We start from the raw sequence: 21,970 nt of genomic DNA, 5'->3' as shown, positions 1-21,970 counted from the left end.
TGGCACAGCAGGCCAAGCTGCTCTTGTGATGCGGGCATCCCCATCAGAGGCCCAGTCCAGTCCCAGCTGCTCTGCCCGCCTCACCACTAAAGGGCCTGAAGGCAGCAGAGCAAGGCCCACGTGCTTGGTCCCTTGCCACCCGCATGGAGATCTGAATGCAGTTCCAAGTTCCTGGTTCAGCCTGGCCCAGACCTGGCTGTTGTGGCCATTTGTGGAATAAACCAGCAGATGGACGATCTCTCCCTCTTCCTGTTTCTCCTCTCTGTCACTCTGCCTTTCAAATAAAGAACTAAATACATCTTCACAAATTTGCTTTTGAATATATTGTTTTAGGAAAACCTAAAACAAGCAGAAAGAGTAAAGCAACAGAGAAAACCACAATCGTAAGGCCACAGCCGCAGCATTATACCTGAAAAGTAAGTATCATCTAAAAGTTCACTTGCGACAAGTAATGGGCATGATACAATGTGTATTTAAAAAGTGAAACAATGACACTGGCTGTCATATATTTCCTCCTGTCCCTCTGAAGATAATGATTTGTAGGTATTTCTAGCACTGCCAGTTCTTTCATGACAAAGACCTCAGAGATGTCACCACTGCTGTGATTCTGTCCCCAACCCTGCTCTCTGGAGTGTCCTCCTGTCAGTCCCAGCTCCAGCCCCTCAGGAGCAGTGGCTCACACTGACCTCTCCTTCCCTGCATGTCCCCGCACCATCCTGACCTGCCAGCTGGCTCTAGACTCAACAGGAAAAGTCTCAAGGAACAGGCCTGGTCCCTAGCTAGATGGAAATCTCCTCAAGGGTATAACCTGATGCTACCTCCTTTACACCCAACTCCTGGGATCCTTAACAACTTGTTGCTGATAATGCTCACCTGTGGTAAAAGGCATTATATCTTTGGTTATGCAGATTATTTACCTCATTCAGCTGTAACTGCAAACCATTGACTTTGTCCAGTAGTATTCTTTGTTCTTGCTGAATTTTTCTCAACCTCTCTTTCAAATCTTCATTTTCAATCTCCAAGTCCTTAAATAATAATAACAGATGCTACGCCAGTAGTAGGAGAGAAACTCTTATAGAAGAAATTCTTAAAAAAATCAATTCACTATCTTCTATAGAAAATATGTAAAACAGATATAAGTACAAGAATATAATAATTTCAATGACACTCAAATGATCTACAATCTACAGCTAGGTAATGTAACTATTTGGTGACATCTAACGAGTATGCATGCAAGAGCCAACCATCATGTTTTCAATTAATAAAAAACAAAAGCAGCACTTGGAAACCTGCCATTCTAACTCATAACCCTCACAGGTTATGAGACTATGCTGATGCTTTGTTCAATTAATCATCAGTCAGGGCCCTGAGAAGACATCACAAACAGCTCCTGTATAGGGGCCGGTACTGTGGCGCAGTGGGTTAATGCCCTAGCCTGAAGCACCAACATCCCATATGGGCACCGGTTTGAGACCCGGCTGTTCAACTTTCAATCCAGCTCTCTGGGAAAGCAGTAGAGGATGACCCAAGTCCTTGGGCCTCTGTACTCACATGGGAGACCCGGAAGAAGTTCCTGGCTCCTGGTTTTGCATCGGCTCAGCTCTGGCCTTTTCGGCCATTTGGGGAGTGAACCAGCAGATGGAAGACCTTTCTCTCTCTTCTGTCTGTAACTCCCTCTTTTCTCTGTCTGTAACTCTACCTCTCAAATAAATAAAATCTTTAAAAAAAAAAAAAAAAAAAAGACTTCCATGTCGCATCTGAGTGCCTGGGTTCAATGCCCAGCTCTGCTCCTTAATCCAGCTTCCTACTAATGCAAACCCTGAGAGGTAGGGGTGATAGCTTAAGTGCTTGGATTTAGGGCCAGCACTGTGGTGCACAGTAGGTTAATCTTCTGCGTGCGGCACTGGCATCCCAAATGGGTGCTGCTTCTAGTCCCGGCTGCTCCTCTTCCAATCCAGCTCTCTGCTGTGGCCTGGGAAAGCAGTAGAAGATGGCCCAAGTCTTTGGGCCCCTGCACCCACGTGAGAGACCTGGAAGAAGCACCTGGCTCCTGGCTTTGGATCAGCGCAGCTCCGGCTGTTGAGGCCATTTGGGGAGTGAACCAATGGAAGGAAGACCTTTCTCTCTGTCTCTCCCTCTAACTGTCTGTAACTCTACCTCTCATAATAAATACACAAAATCTTAAAAAAAAAAAAAAAAAAAGTGCTGGATTTTATCATCCTTGTGGGAGACCTAGATTGGGTTCCCAGCTCTGGCTTCGACTTTCAACTTGGGACCCTCAGGGGTATTTGGAAAGTAATTCACTCAATGGAAACTGTCTATTTATCTCTGCTTCTCAGTTTTCTTAAAGTTATAGTTCCCCTTGTAAACACCACATAATAAACCAAGAAAGCCCAAATAAAATGCCTTTATTATACTGAAAACAGCTGTTCAGTTTGTAATTTAATGGTATTTCAATCATAAAATAAACTAAGTATGGATTCTTTCTCCACTATAATCAACATTACTTTTTAAACCCTTCACCAAAATAAAAGATAAAAAGCACTATGCATTTAATTTAACTAAATTATTTTTCCTTATCAAAATTAGAAATGTCTTAAGGAAAAGTTTAGATGACATTTTATTTATATGAATGACCATCACTTTGGTCATTTAATTAAGTCATCTAATTTTTTTGTTATCTAATTTTCCAACATGAATACAAACATATGATTTTCACCACAAAAAAAGACATACTTACAACAAAGACTTAAATAAAATTATTTTCCTTTTCTTGTAAATAGTAACACATTATGTTCTATAGCACACTCTAATGTCCCATATTTACATAGGGCTGGCCCAAACATTCATAACAATTCAATTCTCTTGGGAGGGACTGAGCTAGAAAATGCAAGCAGAACCACAAACCATGACAAGCCCCCTGCCTTTTCTCAACACATGTCACCCTCTCCTGCTCCCCACTTCTCCCCATCCCACCAACACCACTGGAAATCTTCATAAGGGAAGAAATATCAAGGGTTTCCTTTCTCTTTTTACCTGAACGTTCTGATGCTCCCTCTGATCTGACGTCACACTGACTTCGCCTTGCATATGTGTCAAAGTCCGCTTTGGAAAACATAGGTTGGCAAGTGTGAGAGTTATAAAAGTATATTTTCCTCCTCAGCAAGCAATACACCCAGCTAGTGATGTTGTTTTATCCACTATTGAATTTTGCTGCACACAACACAAGGTGGCAGTATTTCCACTTAAAAACACAAAATGGAACACCCATCCAAGACACTTTTTTGGTAGTTTGTTTTGTTGAAGCAGGGTTTTAAACTATCATTCTTATGAGAAGGACAGGCCCCTTTAGGAAGGTATTCGCCATCCATAATTGCACCCTGGCTACATCTCTAACCTCGTTCTGTTTCTCCAGAGCACTGTATTGTCTTCCAGTTCAACTCACACACTCAGCCTTCTCTTTAGAGGCCTCACCCACTGCCTCATGCTCCACCCAGCCCAGCTCAGACTATACCAGCCCCATCTTTTCCCATAACCCTCCCGAAAAAGCTGTGGCAGCCACGACGAGAGACTCTTGCACTTCTGGTTCCATGGAACAGTGGATGCATGCACAGCTGGGGGTGCTCACCTCCCGCTTCTGCTACCATCAGTTAATGGTGCATAGACTCCACATCATAGTGCCTGCTACCAGTAGTCACTGCTGGACAGATTCCATAGCCCTCACTCCTCACGACAAAGTCCTTCTTCATGTGCACCCGCTTCTTCCAGGTCTTTCCCCCATGCACACACTCACTGCTCCTGCCACACTGTCCTCCTAATGCCTCATGGACACGCTAACCACACTTCCACTTGCCCTGCCCTCAGCCTGTGAGTCTGCTCCCACACAGCACCCAGCCTCTCTAGCCCACTTCATCACTTAATCCTATTGCGTCTTCACAGCACCGGCTATGATTCTAAACATTCCTTCTCTCTCGCTAACCGGGAGCTGTGCAAGGGTAGAGACTTTTTCTACAACATCTGGCACTAAGAACAGTAGTTAGAATGTTGTAGGTGTTCAATAGATATTTACTGAATAAACAACCAAATTAGTGTTTTTACACTTATACTGTAGGTCTCTTGAAAACAGGGATTACATATCTCTTAGTACAAAGTTTATTCAATAAATAACAGAAACATAGAAATTAGAAACCCTTAGTCTACTGTTCATAGAAAAATATTAACTCCTTGTGCTGCCTTAGATACAGTATCATTTCCATGTTAAAAGTATTATTCCCATGTTAACACTCATGTCTTCCCTGACTTTATGTAACATGGCTGGTACACACATCATAGCATACTTTTGACTTCAATCTACTCCATCTTATGTGAAAAACAAGGAGAAGGTTGGGACAGCTGTTCCAGATGGAAAATAAAAATGTCAACAACATGACCCATGCATGAACATATTAATTCTCACAAGCTGAAAAGGAAAGCCAGCTTTGATAAAGCTTTCAGGTCCCGGTGAGTGGTAAGGAACTGATGCAGAATGAAGATGAGGTGGCTCAGAAGGTACCTGCTCACTCTCTCCTCAGGGATGGAAGTGCCCAGGTTCCTCTCACTAGAGAGAAGCTGAGAGCCTGGAAGGAAACAGCCAGCGGTAGAGGAACACTGCCTGCACTCGCATTTGAGCTGGAGTGCCGAAAGCCAACCCTCTTACTCTAATTCAAAATGATTAGGGAAAAACACAAGACGTTTATTCAAACTGAGACACAAAACCAGGGTTAAATAGTGATTTGTTAATAAAGTTAGTACTGTGTATGAATTACTTCATGTATTGCACGTATTTCACATATTTCTTAAAGTCCCCAAGTTCAAACGGAAAAAAAAAGACTGAAAAGAAATGAAAATGTTAACAATGCTACTAAAATCACAGTATGTCATCAGGTTTGACCTCTGTTTCCTTCATTGCTTACTGCATCGGAAGAATTTTCCCACAATAGTAAACATTACACTCAGTTAATAAAAGACAATAGGGGAAAACTGTCTACGATCTGCCAAGCTAGAACACACCATTTAAGAATCTCCAGGAAGTGTGATACCTTGTACTCAAAAGGGTTGATGCTCAAGGGTCCAGTTAGGAGACTACACATTTAAGGTACACCCATTGTGGCTAAGACCATTGTCCCTGCTGATAGGATCTCATGATCTAAACACCTAGGTTCCACTGGGTATGAGTAACAGTAGCATTTACAGAGAGTATCCACTTATACTCAGAACAGTTATGCATAACAATTAGCCAGCTGCACTAAGTACTTCATGTAAACCTCACATGCAACTTTTACCATCAATATCGTGAGCTACCTGTTGTACAGAGGGTCCCTTCTTCCAATGTTCTCTCCCTGAAAATTTAAAAACAGAAAGAAAAAAAATGAGAAAACATTAACTCAGATAGATACCCATATCTAACTATACAATTGAGTTCATATTAAATAAATCCCAGGGAGCAGACTTTTAGCCTAGCAGGTTAGACACCTGCCTCCGTATCAGAGTACCTGAGTTTAATTCTTAGTTCCGACCCTTGAATCCAGCTTACTGCTAATATAGACCCTTAGGAGGCAAGAGTCATATCTCAAGTAATTGGGGACTGCCTCCTACATGGGTGACTTGGATTGTGTTCCAAGCTCCCGTTTCCAGCCCCGTCCCAGGAATAGTCATTGTGGGCATTCAGGGAGGGAACCAGTAGATGGGGAGTGGGGTGGGAGGAGGAGTGCTCACTCTCTCTCTCTCTCTTCCCCCACTGTCTCTTTGTGTCTCTTTCCATTTCTCTCTAATAAAAATTAAAATAAACTTTAAAGTTTCCTCCAAAGCTTACTACTTTTTAGTTTTATCTCCAACACATTTAAAACAATACTGAAATATAATTTTACCTTACCTAATTAGCAGTTTTTAAAAATATATTATTCAGATATATAATATTCAAGGCCAGAGACAGGAGTAGGAAAAATGGAAAAATTAAGACACTTCTATATTGGAAGGCAATATGTCAGTACACACCAGTAGTTTAGGAAATGTGCATGCTCTGAAAACCAGTGACTCAATTGCTAGGAAGTGATCCTAACAGGATAATAAATATATGCTCAAATGTTTACAAATAAAGACATCAGTATACTGCTATTAGTAAAAAATTATAAACACCATCTAAAGAAAATTGTTCTATGAAATGATTTTAAGTAAATTAAATCCTACACAACAATAAGAATCATACTATAGAAAAAACTTTTATTCATGAAAGAAGAGCCCTCAAAACTTAAGAATGTAAGGTATAACTCAGGATTATAGATGGCTTCAATTTTATGCATAAAAATGAAAGGATATTCTTCAAAATATTTATAGAAGCTCCTCTGTGGCAGGATAAGCAATTTTGTTTATTTGTTGTGACTTTATTTTCTAACTTTTCTTTAATAAACATAGAATAATACTTGGCATGGGTATTCAACAAAAATCAGTTGAATGCTTATTATACACATTCAATCAATGACGTCTTTTGCTTTCTTTTTAAGGTTGATTTATTTATTTCAAGTGCAGAGAGAGACAGAGGGAGATAGAGGGATAGGGGGAGGGAGAGACATCACTCCCATCTGCTAGTTCACTCTCCAAACGCCCACAGCAGCTGCAGCTGTGCCAGGCAGAAACCAGGAGCCTGGAACTCAACCTGGGTCTCCCACATGGGTGGCAGGAACCCAAGTACTTGGGCCACCATCCACTGGCTCCCAGGTACATTGGCAGGAACTTGGATCTGAAGTGGAGGTGGGACTGGCATGGATCCCACACATTCTAATATGGAGTGCAGGAGAACCAAGTGGGAACTTATTAACATGCTGTACCACAACTCTCACCCCAAAGAGACTCTTATTTAAAGTCTACTAAGTCTCAAGCAGCAGCTTGCCCTCTCTTTATCAAACCAAAGCATTCACAAAAGACTTGCATTGATTCTTCCACCTCAGCTTTTAAATCACTCCACAGTGTGTCAAGGTTCACCAGATAAACTAGATGAAGTATAACGGGTCTTCAAAAAGCTCATAGACATGCATATTGGGAAAAAACTATGAATGGATTTCAAAAAATTTTGTGCACCAAAATAAACTTATCTTTCAATTCTGTTTCTCCACAAACTTTCTGAAGTACCCTAGTATGGAACACACTGCCTCCAACCGAGAGACCATCACGTCATGACCACGTGCACAGTAGAGAAGGAGATGGAATAACCCTGTTTGTCAGTGAGGAATGCTTTGCCTCTCACGATGCACTGCTCTAGTTTTGCCACCCAAGCTCTTTAGAAACCTGACTTTACCACCCTGGACTGCTCTCCTTACACAACACTGCTGGTACCTTTGTGGGTATTTTCTGACGCTGTCTTCAACAAGGTCAGAATGTCCAGGTTGTCACCAATTCTTGCATAGTATGAACTGTCATGGCCCAGGGCATCCAGCAAGCTGATGTCAGCTCCATTTTTAATTAAGATTTCCACTGCATCTTTGCAACCATACTCACAACCTAGCATGAGAGCAGTTCTAAAAGTAAAAACAAAAGACGACAAATTCTTCAGAAAAATGAAAGCAAGCACTTCGGAAATTTTCTGCCAGAGCTTTTCTTCTTATAGAACAAGTACTACTTTAGGAACTTACACCTGTTGCAGATTTCACTGCATATTTTATCTTGTGCTCTAACTTAATCACATTTATGAAAACATTTACTTTGTATGTTCAGTCTACAAAGATAAAATCTCAGATTACCTTATATACTTTAATTACTGTTACCAAACTAGATTTATTCCAGTTCTTCAGCATCCTGCAAGTAAATAATTTCCATAAAACTCTCCTCCAACTAATCCAACTAATACTGTTACCTTCTGCTCAAATCTCACCCATGCAGAGTCCTTTAATGAACCATACCACATCATGCAAACCACACCCCACCATGAACCCCTTCTGTCCCCAGAGAACCATCAGATTCTATTCGCGCTGTCTCTGTTGAAAAGAGCCGTGCTTCTTTCTCCTGGGAACTTTCATGTCTTCAGACTTCATTTTAAACTTCTCTCCTCAAAAGAATTTTCCTCAACTAACCCTCCATTAACATGGGCCACTGCTTTACTGAGCTGTGAAGGGACCATCACCACTTAAACCTATCACAGTCTATCAGAAAGTACCGATCATGCAAAAAGACAATCTACTACAGAAATTCAGGAGGACCCTTAAAAACTATTTTTTCCAATTCCCTATTTTCACTGCTGAGGGATTCACCAAATATCTAACTCTGTCTTCAATTGTGAACTGTGCATGTTCTAAGGGAGCTGATTTCTGCCCTCACCCTGTTATGTATCTGCTGTTTCTCATTCAACAATTCCTGCTCCATGTTGGCTGGTATAAAACTTTATACACCCCAGGCATTAAAGAAGTCACTGTTATTAGGTGAATCAAACACTAAAAATAAAAAAGAACCCTAAAGAAACAGTGCCAGAAAATAAGCTAATGACTTTTAAAATCATCTGCTCTCTAGTATATACAGCACATTGCCCTATCTCACTGTTATGGGGAGAACTTTCAATGGGAAAACATGGACAAAGCTGCTTTGACTAAGATCTAGGGGCTGGTGTTGTGGTACAGTGGGATAAGCTACCACCTGTGATGCCAGCATCCCATATGAGCATGGGTTCAAGTACCAACTGCTACACTTCCAATCCAGCTCCTCGCTAATGTGCCTAGGAAAGCAGCAGAGTATGGCCCAAAAACCTGGGCCCCAGTCACCATGTAGGAGACCCAGACAGAGTTCCAGTCCTAGCTTTGGCCTGACCTAGCCCTGACTGTTGCAGTCATTCGGAGAGTGAGCCAGTAGATGGAAGATCAATCTCTCTCTGTAAGTCTGTCTTAAATATATAACATAAATCTTTAGGAACACAAAAAGGGGAAGATCTAGAAAAGTATAAGGCACTATATATGGATCAACCAGATCACTCCTGTCAGAGATTTTGAAATCAACGTTTTTTAGTCATGCTTGGTCAAATTATAGTATCTCCAAACAAAAAGTAATGCAAAAAGCCCCTTTCTTAATAATCATATTAATAATTGAAATGCTTAAGAATTTACTCCTTGGACATGAATGAACAGTAAATACACTGAAAGCTATGAAATCTGGCATCTAAAGACTGCTAAATTTATCCACTTCCAACAAACTACAAATATGTTCGGAAAAATAAATGAAAAGAAACCATCAATTTTATTGTGTATTGCCTACAGAATCCTGGAAATCTCAAGTTCAAGCTATCGTAATACTTCAGCTACTGTGGGGGATGATCAGATACCTAATGTCAGAGGTACGGTGACCCTAACTAGAGTAGGCACCATGATACATTAGACCTGTAGAAGAGCAAGGGGAAAGCAGATACAAATCATTAGAACCCATGAACTAAGGCCGGCGCCGTGGCTCACTTGGCTAATCCTCTGCCTGCGGCGCTGGTACCCTGGGTTCTAGTCCCAGTTGCTCCTCTTCCAGTCCAGCTCTCTGCTGTGGCCCAGGAAGGCAGTAGAGGATGGCCCAAGTGCTTAGGTCCTGCACCTGCATGGGAGACCAGGAGGAAGTACCTGGCTCCTGGCTTCGGATCGGCACAGTGCCAGCTGTAGCGGCCATTTGGGGGGTGAACCAACGGAAAGGAAGACCTTTCTCTCTGTCTCTCTCTCACTGTCTAACTCTGCCTGTCAAAAAAAAAAAAAAAAAAAAAAAAAAAAAAAGAAGAACCCATGAACTGAAATAACATCAAATGCTGGAGCAAGATTACACGGAGGGAATCCAAGGTACAGAAGATGACTCATTTCAAAGGAGGCAGCACTAAGGCTAGGCCGGGTAAGGAGAGAAAACACTTCAGAACATCAACCACGAAAACACATCAAGTTCCAGAACATTCAGGCATCACTTCCTTTTTTTTTTTTTTTTTTTTAATTTATTTATTTGACAGATAGAGTTAGACAGTGAGAGAGAGAGAGACAGAGACAGAGAGAAAGGTCTTCCTTCCATTGGTTCACCCTCCATAGGCATCACTTTAACCTCAAAAGATCTACAGATGAAGAAGACCATAGATACAATTTTTAATCCTATTTTACTTCTTATGTGTCCTAATTTTTTTAAAGATTTTCTTTGAAGTTTAAAACAGGGGCCAGCATTGTGGCCCACCAGGTTAAGATGTCTCATGCAGTGAAAGCATCCCATACGGGCACTGGTTCGAGTCTTAGCTGCTCTGTTTCCAATCCAGCTCCCTGCTAATGTGCCTGGGAAAGCAGCAGAGGATGGCCCAAGGGCTTGAGCCCTACATCCACAAGGCTTCAACCTGGACCACCCCCAGCTGTTATAGCCATCTGGGGAGTGAACTAGTGGATAGAAAAGATATCTTTCTCTCTCTCCCTCTCACTTCTTCTCCCTCTCTAACTCTGCCTTTCAAATAAATAAATGAATCTTTAAAAAACAAAACAAAACAAAACAAAAAAACCTCTGGGACATAATTCCTCTTTCAGTTACTTAGCTCCAAAATGGGACCTAATTAATGCTTTTAGTCCGCATTTGCTCTCAGCATCCCCTACTTCCCTCTCTTGCTTCTACAGTGGACTCTGACTCTGAGAAGTGGATGCCAGTTCCTCAGAGGAACAAATTCAGGGAGGGAGAGCAGGGAGGGATGGAGAGGCCAAGTCACAGCAGCAGTTTCACAGTCACTGTGGCCTGCGGGTATGTGAGGAACCGTGAGGAAGGAATCACCTGTTTTGTTTGTCTCTGGAGTTAACATTTGCTCCTCTATCAATTAGCAGTTGACATATCGTTGGCCTACACATCTGAGTAGCCAGAACAAGCGGTGTCCGGCCATCCTAAGGAACAAGAAAAACAGAAGGTCACCAAGGAAACAAACACCATAAAATGTATGGCTAGAATACATGCACAGAAATAAAGATGAACATGAGCTGACTCACAATGTCTTTGGCATTCACAGAGGCCCCATGGTCGCAAAGCAGCTGTATGCTGGAAGGACAGTCTGCCATGGCTTTGAAAAACAGGCAAAGTCACAAAGGTTGATAAGTTGCTATGACACACGGTGTTCTTCTAGGTCAGTAGAAGGTACAAACTATTCCATTTCTAACACACCAAACGTGGTAGCCTTCACTCTCAGTTCAGCATTACAAACATCAACTTTCTAGCTTAAAACAGATTCCATCCGTTGATAAAATTTTTATAATTTATTGGGACAAAGGAACAGTGTCATTCATGTGTAAGATCAGAAGATACTGCTATTGTAAGGGAGAACACAGACAATACAAACCAAGATTTCTATTTACGTGAATTTCTAACTATGGCTATTATTACCTTGACCCTTGAAGTTAGCTCAGTTTTTAAAGGAATTATTCACATTTGTATAGAATAGCCACACTGAATAAAGCATTGCCCACAAAGTTCATACTTTCTTTTATAAGCTGACGTTGCCATTTCTGACCAAAATAATACTTATGGAGTCACTCTGCAAAAATTATGTGATCAAATCACATCATGCAGACATGCCATTGCCAGGGCCTATACCCGCTCCAGTCAGTTTCTCAGCACCAGCTCCTGCCATAACCCACTCTGCCCAGGAAGCAGCGAGGAGGCTGGAGGAGTCAGAGGTGAGCCGGCCAGGCCAAGGGCTCATGTACAGCCATTCCCAACCTGAAGAAATGAGTGGTGGACTGACCCAAGCAACAGCACAGCACATACTACCAACCTGCCTTTTCCCCTAACAATGACTTATACCAGATATTCTCCAAGCACAGGAAAGTTGTAAAGGTTACTATAATCAAAGATAAAGACACCAGGAAGAGTAAAGGGGTTGCATTCATTCTGTTTTTGAATAAAGACTCTGCTCAGAACTGTACCAGCACAATAAACAACATACTTGTATTTAGTAGAGTGATAACAGCAAGCACTGCCATCGACAGTGGAAGAGCAGCTGAGTTACTTGAAGACAAACTGCTTTGATAAATCTAAGTGCTCTAAATGCAGGGAAAGTTCTGCCTGTCCTAAAAGTATGCTTAGAGGGGCCGGCGCTGTGGCGTAGTGGGTAAAGCCACTGCCTCCAGTGCCAACATCCCATATGGGTGCTGGTTCGAATCTCGGCTGCCCACTTCCGATCCAGCTCTCTGCTGTGGCCTGGGAAAGCAGTAGAAGATGGCCCATGTCCTTGGGCCCTGCACCCGCTTGGGAGACCCAGGAGAAGCTCCTAGATCCTGGCCTCAGATTGTCGCAGCTCCAGCTGTTGTTGCCAACTGGGGAGTAAACCAGCAGATGGAAGACTTCTCTCTCTCTCTCTCTCTGTCTCTGTCTCTCCTTCTCTCCCTAATTCTGACTTTCGAATAAATAAATAAATCTTTTAAAAATAGTAAAATAAAAATATGCTTAGAGAGTGTGACCTTCCAAAGAAAAAAGAATTTGCTGAGCCAGAAGAAGAAACTGAGGACGCAGAAGAAAGTGAATACCCACACGTCTCATGTAGGACTTTCCACACCATGGAACCATTTCATTTACATTTTTAAACATACTTTGTATCTGAAGGTATAGCATTATACATACGTATAATATGTATGTATTACAGGCAATGTATATAAACTTCACATAAAGCATAAATTAAGTTCATAATTAGACTCGGATTGTATCCCCAACATGTCTCATGATAAGCAAATCCTGAGCCAACACTGTAGCACAGCAGGTAAAGCCGTCACCTGCAGTGCCAGTGTTCCATATGAGCACTAGTTTGAGTCCCAGCTGCTCCACTTACGATCTAGCTCCCTGCTGAAGTGCCTGGAAAAGCAGTAGATAGTCCAAGTCCTGGGGCCCCTGCACCTATGTGGGAAAGCTGGAAGAAGTTCCAGGCTCCTGGCTTTGGATCAGCTCTGCTCTGGCAGTTGCGGCCATGTGGGGAGTAAACCAGTAAACCAGCAGACAGAAGACTCTCTCTCTGCCTCTGCCTCTCTGTAACTCTGCCTTTCAAATAAATAAATAAATCTTTAAAAATAAGTAAATAAATAAAGATACACAAATACTCCAAAATCAAAGAACCTGGAACCCCATGTACTTCTGGTCCCAAGTATTCCAGATAAGGGATACACAACCTGTACAAAAAACCAGAAATGTCCAAGTAATAATCTTGATGAGAGCTAATTTAAATAAGACAATATTAATGCTGTTGTCATTCCATGAGAAAAAATACCAAAATAATTTATTTGAAATGTTCATTATAAAACTTTATTCATATATGATTGGTTTCCATGAGGACTTTTGAAATTTAATCTTTAAAACAAAAAACTTCAAAAATGTTAATCAACATTTTAAAAGATTTGTCTTTTGGGGGCTGGCACTGTGGTGTTACAGGTAAAGCCATTGCCTGTAGTGCCAGCATCCCATATGGGCACTGGTTCGAGTCCTGGCTGCTCCGCTTCTGATCCAGCTCTCTGCTATGGCTTAGGAAAGCACTAGAAGATGGCCCAAGTCCTTGGGCCCCTGCACCCACATGGGAGACCCAGAGGAAGCTCCTGGCTCTGGATTTGCACAGCTCTGGCTGTTGTAGCCATCTGGGGAGTGGATGGAAGACCTCTCTCTCGCTCGCTCGCTCGCTCTCTCTCGCTCTCTCTCTGCCACTGTAACTCTATTTCAAATAAATAAATAAATCTTTAAAAAAAATAATTTGTCTTTTTAAAAAAAAATCACACTAGCTACTTCTCTGGCCAACATTAGAGTTCATAGGAAAAATATGGGATCAGTTTGTGGCACAGCAGGTTAAGTTACCAACTGCAAAGTCAGCATCCCATACTGCAGAGTCAGTTCTTTCGGGACCAGCTGCTCTGCTTCCAACCCAAATTGCTACTAATGCACCTGAGAAGGCAGCAGAAGAAGGCCCAAATAATTCGGTCTCTGTCATCCACATGGGAAATGTGGACAGAATTCTGGGTTTCTGGGTTCCTGGCTTCAGCCTAGCCCACGCCAACCATTGCAGCCATTTGGGAAATGAAAACAGATGGAAGATCTCTTTCTCTAGTAAAACTGCTGTTGCTCAAAGCTTCTCTCAAAGACCAGCGGATGGAAGCTCTTTCTCTCTGTCTCTCCCTCCCTCTGTAACTGTCTACAGACCAACATCCCTGATGAACATAAACGCAAAAATCCTCAATAAAATTCTGGCCAACAGAATGCAAAAACACATCAGAAAGATCATCTACCCAGACCAAGTGGGATTTATCCCTGGTATGCAGGGATGGTTCAATGTTTGCAAATCAATGTGATATACCACATTAACAAACTGCAGAAGAAAAACCATATGATTATCAATAGATGCAGAGAAAGCATTTGATAAAATACAACACCCTTTCATGATGAAAACTCTAAGCAAATTGGGTATAGAAGGAATATTCCTCAGTACAATCAAAGCAATTTATGAAAAACCCAAGGCCACCATCCTATTGAATGGGGAAAAGTTGGAAGCAGATCCCATCAAAGGAGGTAACTTTCTCTGAAGGGAGGAATGAACTTCCACTTTGACTAAGACCTTGTCTAAATAAGATCGGAGTCAGTGAACTCAAAAGGCTTCCATAGCCTTGGCAACTCATGACAAGAGCCTAGGGAGATTATTGACGCCATAAACAAGCGTGTCAATTTGTTAAGTCAACAACAGGAGTCACTGTGCACTCACTCCTCATGTAAGATCTCTGTCCTTAATGTGGTGTTCAATGTGAATTAATGCTATAACTAGTACTCAAACAGTATTTTACAATTTATGTTTCTGTGTGGGTGCAAACCATTGAAATCTTTACTTAATATATACTAAAGTGATCTTCTGTATATAAAGAGAATTGAAAATGAATCTTGGTGCAAATGGAATGGGAGAGGGAGCAGGAGATGGGAGGGTTGCAGGTGGGAGGGAAGTATTGGGGGGGAGAAAACAATTGTAACACATAAGCTGTACTTTGGAAATTTATATTTATTAAATAAAAGTTTAAAAAAAAACAAATTTGAAGGCCAAGCAAAGCATAATACATCTTTTTTTTTTTTAAAGACTTATTTATTTATTTGAAAGGCAAAGTTAGAGAGAGAGAGAGCACCAGAGAAAAAGTTCTTCCATCCACTGGTTCACTCCCCAAACAGCTGCAATGGCTGTGGTTGGTCCAATTCAAAGCCAGAAGCCAGGAGCTTCTTCCAGGTCTCCCATGCAAGTGAAGGGGCCCAATTGCTTGGGCCATCTTCCAATGTTCTGTTCACTCAGAACATTAGCAGAGTTTGATCAGAAGTGGAGCAGCTGAGATTTGAACTGGCGCCCATATGGGATGCCGGCACTACAGGCTGCAGCTTTACTCGCTACGCCACAGTGCCAGCATGGGAAAGCTATGGCCTGGGAAAGCAGCAGAAGATGGCCCAAGTCCCTGGGGCCCTGCAACATGTGGGAGACCTGGAAGAAGCTCCTGGCACCTGGCTTTGATCGGCCCAGCTCTGGCCATTGCAGCCATTTGTGAGTGAACTAGCTGATATGAACTCTCTGTCTCTCTGCCTCTGCCTCTATAACTCTGCCTTTCCAATAAATAAATAAATCTTAAAAAAAAAGAAATTCAGCACTAATAATCCTAAACAAAAATAACCACTACCACTAATTAAGAAATTAATATATGGCAGGTACTATTTATGGTTCCATTCTAAGTGCTTATTCCAGTAGTATCTTTAACCTCATTTGGTAAAAGAGAAAAATGAGGTTCAGACAGATTAGGAATACCTAGTTTTTAAGAAATAGAGATGCCTTCCTCCTTCTCATGTTTCCTATAATTACCAAACATACACACACATAAACACACACACACAGACGCGCACACACACAAGCATGCACAGAGAGGGCTTGGTGCTCTGTGTGAGCAGGACTCTGGTTCATTCACTGCTGTACTTTCAGGATCTGACAAACTGACTTTCCTATAAATATGTTGAATGAATCTTTTCACGTTGCACAGTATAATAAGCTGCAAATTTGAATATTTGAGAAGTTCTCAATATTCCTTGGTTCTTCATGACTTGCACAAAGATTTACATGTTTAAAACTCAGACATTAATTTGAACGCCCAGATATTTTAACAAGTGTGTGTCAAAGGAAAGCTTTGCTTACCTGCATCGTGAAGTGCAGTTCTTCCCTGCAGGTCTACATGTTCAGTGGGACAATTGTACTGTGAAAACACACAAGCCTGTTGTCTAGGAAGTTTCATTTCAAAACTCGACAGCCACACTCAAATGAACAGCTGTTAATCTTACAATACTCCATTTATCAAAAAAAAATTTAAGAATTTTTAGGCAACCCAGGAATTATTTTGACATGAAACACAAAACATATTATGCAACTATAAAAGTAACAGTTTTTCACCAAACAGGAAACATATGGAACATTATAATAAAATGAACTACATAATATGTTATTGTTTCAATTTTTTTTTTTTTTTTTTTTTTTTTTTTAGAAAAAAACTACTGAATTGGAAAAACACATGTCTTCTTGGGAAACTTGTGACAAACGTATGACTGGGCTCTGAGGACTGAAAGCTTATTTCAACCAACTAATTCATGGAACTCTGGTTGCATGACTAAATATTTAACTACTGTTGCTAATTTTATGCAGTCTAAGATAATTGTGTCTATATAGAAACATATAGATCTATATTTTATCACTTTGTCTTAAGTCATTTTCTAGACAACAAGAAATTCCAATCTCTAGCTAATGTCAACAGGAAGGTCAAGTCCTTGTTATTTATTTTTAATACACTGAGTTATGCAATTCATTTCCCTTAGAGTTCTTATTCTTTATTGTTCACATTCCTTCACACACGATGGAAAAAATATTATGTAAGCTAACAGTCAAAGTTGGTCAGCCATTTACTTTGGTCTCAGATTCCAAGATGACACTTCTATGATTTAGAATCAATCAAGCTACAGCATGAACCACTTCTACTACCTGTAGGAGCTTCTGCAGGCACAACGCATGTCCATACTTAGCAGCCAGGTGAAGGGCACTTCTCCCTACAAAATAAATAATTTTAAATATCTCTGAAGGATTAGTCTCATACATGATTTTTCATAGAAATATGGTTTTGTTTTTTTTTTTTTTTTGGACAGGCAGAGTGGACAGTGAGAGAGACAGAGAGACAGAGAGAAAGGTTTTCCTTTTGCTGTTGGTTCACCCTCCAATGGCCGCCGCGGCCGGCGCACTGCACTGATCCGAAGCCAGGAGCCAGGTGCTTATCCTGGTCTCCCATGGGGTGCAGGGCCCAAGCACTTGGGCCATCCTCCACTGCACTCCCGGGCCACAGCAGAGAGCTGGCCTGGAAGAGGGGCAACTGGGACAGAATCCGGCGCCCCGACCGGGACTAGAACCCAGGGTACCGGCGCCACAGGCGGAGGATTAGCCTAGTGAGCCGCAGCACCGGCCAGAAATATGGTTTCTTTTTCCAAAATTAGCTGACTGGATGCTTAATTTGTAAGCAGGCTTATAGTTTTCTAAGATGGATCCCCTAATCTGGTGGTCTAGTAACATACTGTACACACCAAAGCAATGAACATGAAAAGAATATTAATCACCCAAATCCACACAGAGCAGAAACCTGTCTTGTCCCCACTGTGTCTGTGAAGCAGAGTCTAAGAGCCGGGAGGGAAATACTGGAATAGGCAATGGGGGACAGGGGAGAGAAATAAGGAGAAGGAAGAAAGCAGAGGGAAAGAAGTACCTACATTACACAGAGCACCACCAAAAAAGGCAGTGTGGGCACTGGATATGGAAAAGTGAAAGTATAAGTCATAGAAAGGATATTCCCCAAGACTTACGCTTCTGTTAAAAGCTCAAAGTTGACAATGAGATTCTGTCTGCAAATCAAACAACTTGTTCAAACATAATGTATTTTAAAACGTACAGTTTAAAGGAAACGCTGCATGGGTTGGAAAGGAGTTGCTAGGTAGTGTGAAAGGTTTGCTCTGAGCACAGGCAAGGTACATTTGCACAGAGTAATTCTATCTGCAAACACTCTTTGTCTCCACTGTTACTTCTACACACACACCGCTCTGTGAAGGGTGACAGACAGAGGGTTTCATCAGTTCATGCTGCAATCCAGTCTCCAGTGATCTTCATCTTCCTCTACCCTCACAAACTTCCTAAAACAAACCTCGATTTCACAAATATACCTTTCCGCCACAAAAGAAGTATCCTATATTCTGTTCATCCTGGATAGGGATGCAAACTGCCTTGCAACTCTCATTCAGTGGCATGTGAGTTCAGATAAGTGGGTAAGTTTTCCCCAGTCTGATCAACTCCGCCCCTGACTAGCCAGGCACTAGAAGAAGCACTAAGAGAGCAGGTCTTTCCAGGTAGAGACAACACATTCAACCACATCCAAATAGCCTCGGGCAACGAGCAAATCGGATGCGACCATTTCAAATTCCAGTTTCCTACTGCTCATAGGTAAGTATCTAAGAAACATTTTACATTTTGAAGGTGACCAAAATGAGTGGCATTAAACATGAAGCTGCAGCGGGATTCTCAGACAGACACGCGGGACACCAAGGCTCTTAACAGGAAAAGCAGCTTTTATTCTTGCTAGCAGACCCAAGGAGAGTTTAGTCTCCAGACTCTGGGCCCTGAACAATTCAGAGCATTGTCTTATACACCATAGCACAAACTTTAACTTTTCTAATACATATTCAATTATGCAATTTTTTATTGAATATCTTAGAGCTACAGCTCTACTTATACAACCACTACACAAAATCACACCCACGAACACCTGAATCGCTGCAGTTGACCTAGGTATATCATGTCAGCCGACCCAGTTCCACTGCAGTATTTCTCAGAAAGCTCCCTCCACCCATCCCCAACATCCCAGAAAGCCCCTGCTGCCCTACCATTTCTGCTTTAGCCATTTTTTTCTACCTGAGGGGCAGGGGTCCCTGCACAAAGTAAGAGATGACAGAGTGGAGATTGTGGGATTAGGCAGTGGTGACATCGCTGGTGGTCAACAAAATGCTACAGACCTTGATGACACAAAAATGCCAGATGAGGATTGAGAAAAGACCCAATCCAGACACAGATGACAGTGACATATCGGGGCGACATGAGATCTACAGCCCAATGTGAAGTACATCACAGGGGCATACCTCCTACGATCTGCAAATCTAGTTGCTTAAAACTTACTTACAAATAAGATAGGAGATAATATAAAAATTTTTTAGCAAATGGCTTCATTTGAATTGTATCAGACCCTGTTAGCAACTGAGAAAAGGCCCCTGTCCTGAAGAAAGAATAACTCAAGTGACAAACACAATACAGCAAACCAAATCAAAATGAAACTGAATAACAGCATAAACAAAGGACAGGAAGCAGGGTATTTGGGACACAACATATGGGGAAAAGTCCACTGAATTGGGCAAAGCATTTGGGCTTCATCTGCCCTGAAGGCAGTGGTGTGGGGAGCAACTCGGACTAGACTAAGTTACTGGAATTAAGACTTATTCTATGCATCTGCTCTCCCACAATATGGCGCTGAGAAGGGAGAAACAGCTTCTACACAGCTGCCTCCAGTTCAACCAATAATCAGCAGGACCTGCTCCTGACTGGAGGAGGGCAGCGTACTCAGCGTGTGGGTAGCAGAGTTGGGATTGGCGGAAGAGGACTATAAAGGAGGAGAGAGACAACATGCACCAGGAACATCTATCTGAAGGAACACCTGTGCAGCCCCCGAGAGAGCCGGCCGGCAGTGTGCCGCTCCCCCGCGGAAGTGGGGAAAGTGGCAGGGGGCCCACCCCTCCACGGAGGTGGAAGGGACGGTAGCCAACCCGGGAAGAACAGTAAAATAAACAGCCTTCAGAGTTCTGAGGAGACATGGCCAGTCCAAAATTTCTAAAAATAAATATTCTTCTACATCAATGAGCACATACATAAGCAATAAAATAATTTATTTCATTATTCATCCAAAGGTGCCAGTAAATTTACTTGGGTTTTCAATTTAGAATTTGATGCATTTTAGGCAAAGATTTTTCTATTCAGCTGAATTCTATCTCCATCTTCTCTTTCAATTCCATTCCTAAATAATGGATTTGTATCTATTTACAATGCCCATTCGTGAAGACATAGGATAATGTATTTCTTTTAAGATTTATTTATTTATTTGAAAGGCACAGTTATAGAGAAGTAAGGCAGAGAGAGGTCTTCCATCTGCTGGCTCACTGCCCGGATGGTTGCAACAGCCAGAATTGTACCAATCTGAAGCCAGGAGCCAGGAGCTTCTTCCAGGTCTCCCACATGGGTGCAGGGCCCAAGGACTTGGGCCATCCTCCACTGCATTCCCAGGCCACAGCAGAGAGCTGGATTGGAAGTAGAGCAAGGGCCAGCACTGTGGCTCAGCGGGTTAACGCCCTGGACTGAAGTGCCGGTTCTAGTTCCGACTACTATACTTTCAATCTAGTTCTCTGCTATGGCCTGGGAAAGCAGTAGAAGATGTCCCAATTCCTTGGGCCCCTGCACGCATGTGGGAGACCTGGAAGAAGCTCCCAGCTCCTGGCTTCGAATCGGCGCAGCTCCGGCCATTGCGGCCATCTGGAGAGTGAACCATCAGATGGAAGACCTCTCTCTCTCTCTGCCTATCCTCTCGCTGTGTAACTCTGTCTTTCAAGTAAATAAATAAACCTTTAAAAAGAAAGAAAAAAAAAAAAAAGGGAAGTGGAGCAGCCAGGATTCGAACCGGCGTCCATAAGGGATGCCGGCACTTCAGGCAGCAGCTTTACCCGCTTCACCACAGCGCTGGCCCCAGGATAATGTATTAAAGTTGTGGAGGAAATTCTCTGCTCTAAATCAACTCCTATTTTTAACTGAATAACAAATACAACTGCAGAGACTGAGTTAAGAAACCAAAAACACTGAGAAAGATTTTCCCAATAGATAGAAAACTAACATTCTTGCTAAGGAAATACAGTCACTACATTCAAATATTTAAGGTGTACCTTTGACTGTAGAAAAACTTATGCCATAAGATTTATTTTTTTACAGGCAGAGTTAGACAGTGAGAGAGACAGAGAAAGGTCTTCCTTCCGTTGGTTCACCCCCCAAATGGTTGCTGCGGGCGGCACGCTGCGCCGATCTGAAGCCAGGAGCCAGGTGCTTCCTCCTGGTCTCCCATGCGGGTGCAGGGCCCAAGGACCTGGGCCATCCTCTACTGCCTTCCTGGGCCACAGCAGAGAGCTGGACTGGAAGAGGAGCAACCAGGATAGAATCCGGCGCCCCAACCGGGACTAGAACCCAGGGTACCGGCGCCACAGGCAGAGGATTAGCCAAGGGAGCCACGGCGCCGGCCTATGCCGTAAGATTTTAAAAGACAAAGGTACATCGGAGTATAAGCAGAAGATCAGGTAAAACATCTTTGTCGGTAATATTAGACTTTAAGTCATCAAGTATTAGACTTTGAATTTCTAGGATAATTTTTTTTAAATACTGCCAAGCGGGGCTGGCATTGTGGTATAGTAGTTGTGGTATAGTAGGTTAAGTTATCTCTTCTCACGCCAGCAGCCCACATAAAAGTGCTGGTTCAAGTCGCAGCTGCTCTGATTCCAATCTAGCTTCCTGCTAATGTGCCTGGAAATGTAGCAACAGACGACCCAAGTATTTGTGTACCAACTACCCATGCCAGAGATCAGGATAGAGTTCTTGGCTCCTGGCTTCAACCTAGCCCAGCCCTGGCCATTGCAACCATTAGGGGGAATGAATCAGTCAAGGAAAATAGTTCTCTCTCTCTCTCTCCCTCCATCTCCTCCACCACTCCACCTTTCAAATAAACAGAACTGTTTTTATAAGTGGTCAAATAAAATGGATTCTTTGTGGGGCATAAACGTCAAGAGCACAGGGTCCAACTTACTTAGCCACTGCAGGCTCGTA

The 21,970-nt window shown here is 42.3% G+C and overlaps 1 protein-coding gene across 47 annotated transcripts in view; it reads right to left on the bottom strand.

The window, feature by feature from the left end:
- Window positions 1-21,970, bottom strand: part of UACA (uveal autoantigen with coiled-coil domains and ankyrin repeats) — a 109,419-nt gene that overhangs the window by 27,828 nt on the left and 59,621 nt on the right. For 15 of the 47 annotated variants that reach the window (XR_011381122.2, XR_007915507.3, XR_011381121.2 and 12 more), the window contains 8 exons: window positions 17,012-17,076; window positions 16,178-16,235; window positions 10,989-11,059; window positions 10,780-10,886; window positions 7,369-7,550; window positions 5,341-5,378; window positions 3,037-3,105; window positions 918-1,025 (listed from right to left, as the gene is read on the bottom strand). Coding sequence is in view for 43 of the 47 variants with exons in the window: in XM_051835666.3 (XP_051691626.3) it covers window positions 918-1,025; window positions 3,037-3,105; window positions 5,341-5,378; window positions 7,369-7,550; window positions 10,780-10,886; window positions 10,989-11,059; window positions 16,178-16,235; window positions 17,012-17,076 (698 nt within the window). In the remaining 4 variants the exon portion in view is untranslated. The remainder of the gene's footprint in view (window positions 1-917; window positions 1,026-3,036; window positions 3,106-5,340; window positions 5,379-7,368; window positions 7,551-10,779; window positions 10,887-10,988; window positions 11,060-16,177; window positions 16,236-17,011; window positions 17,077-21,970) is intronic. The other 32 variants (XR_016218487.1, XM_070054769.2, XM_070054776.2 and 29 more) reach the window with 5 other exon arrangements.

This window comes from Oryctolagus cuniculus, chromosome 12 (assembly GCF_051225735.1).
Source record: "Oryctolagus cuniculus isolate XC-2025 breed Fujian yellow rabbit chromosome 12, ASM5122573v1, whole genome shotgun sequence".
NCBI classification, from domain to species: Eukaryota; Metazoa; Chordata; class Mammalia; order Lagomorpha; family Leporidae; genus Oryctolagus; species Oryctolagus cuniculus.
The sequence above is the reverse complement of the archived record's forward strand: the minus strand, read 5'-3'. Positions and strand labels throughout refer to the sequence as shown.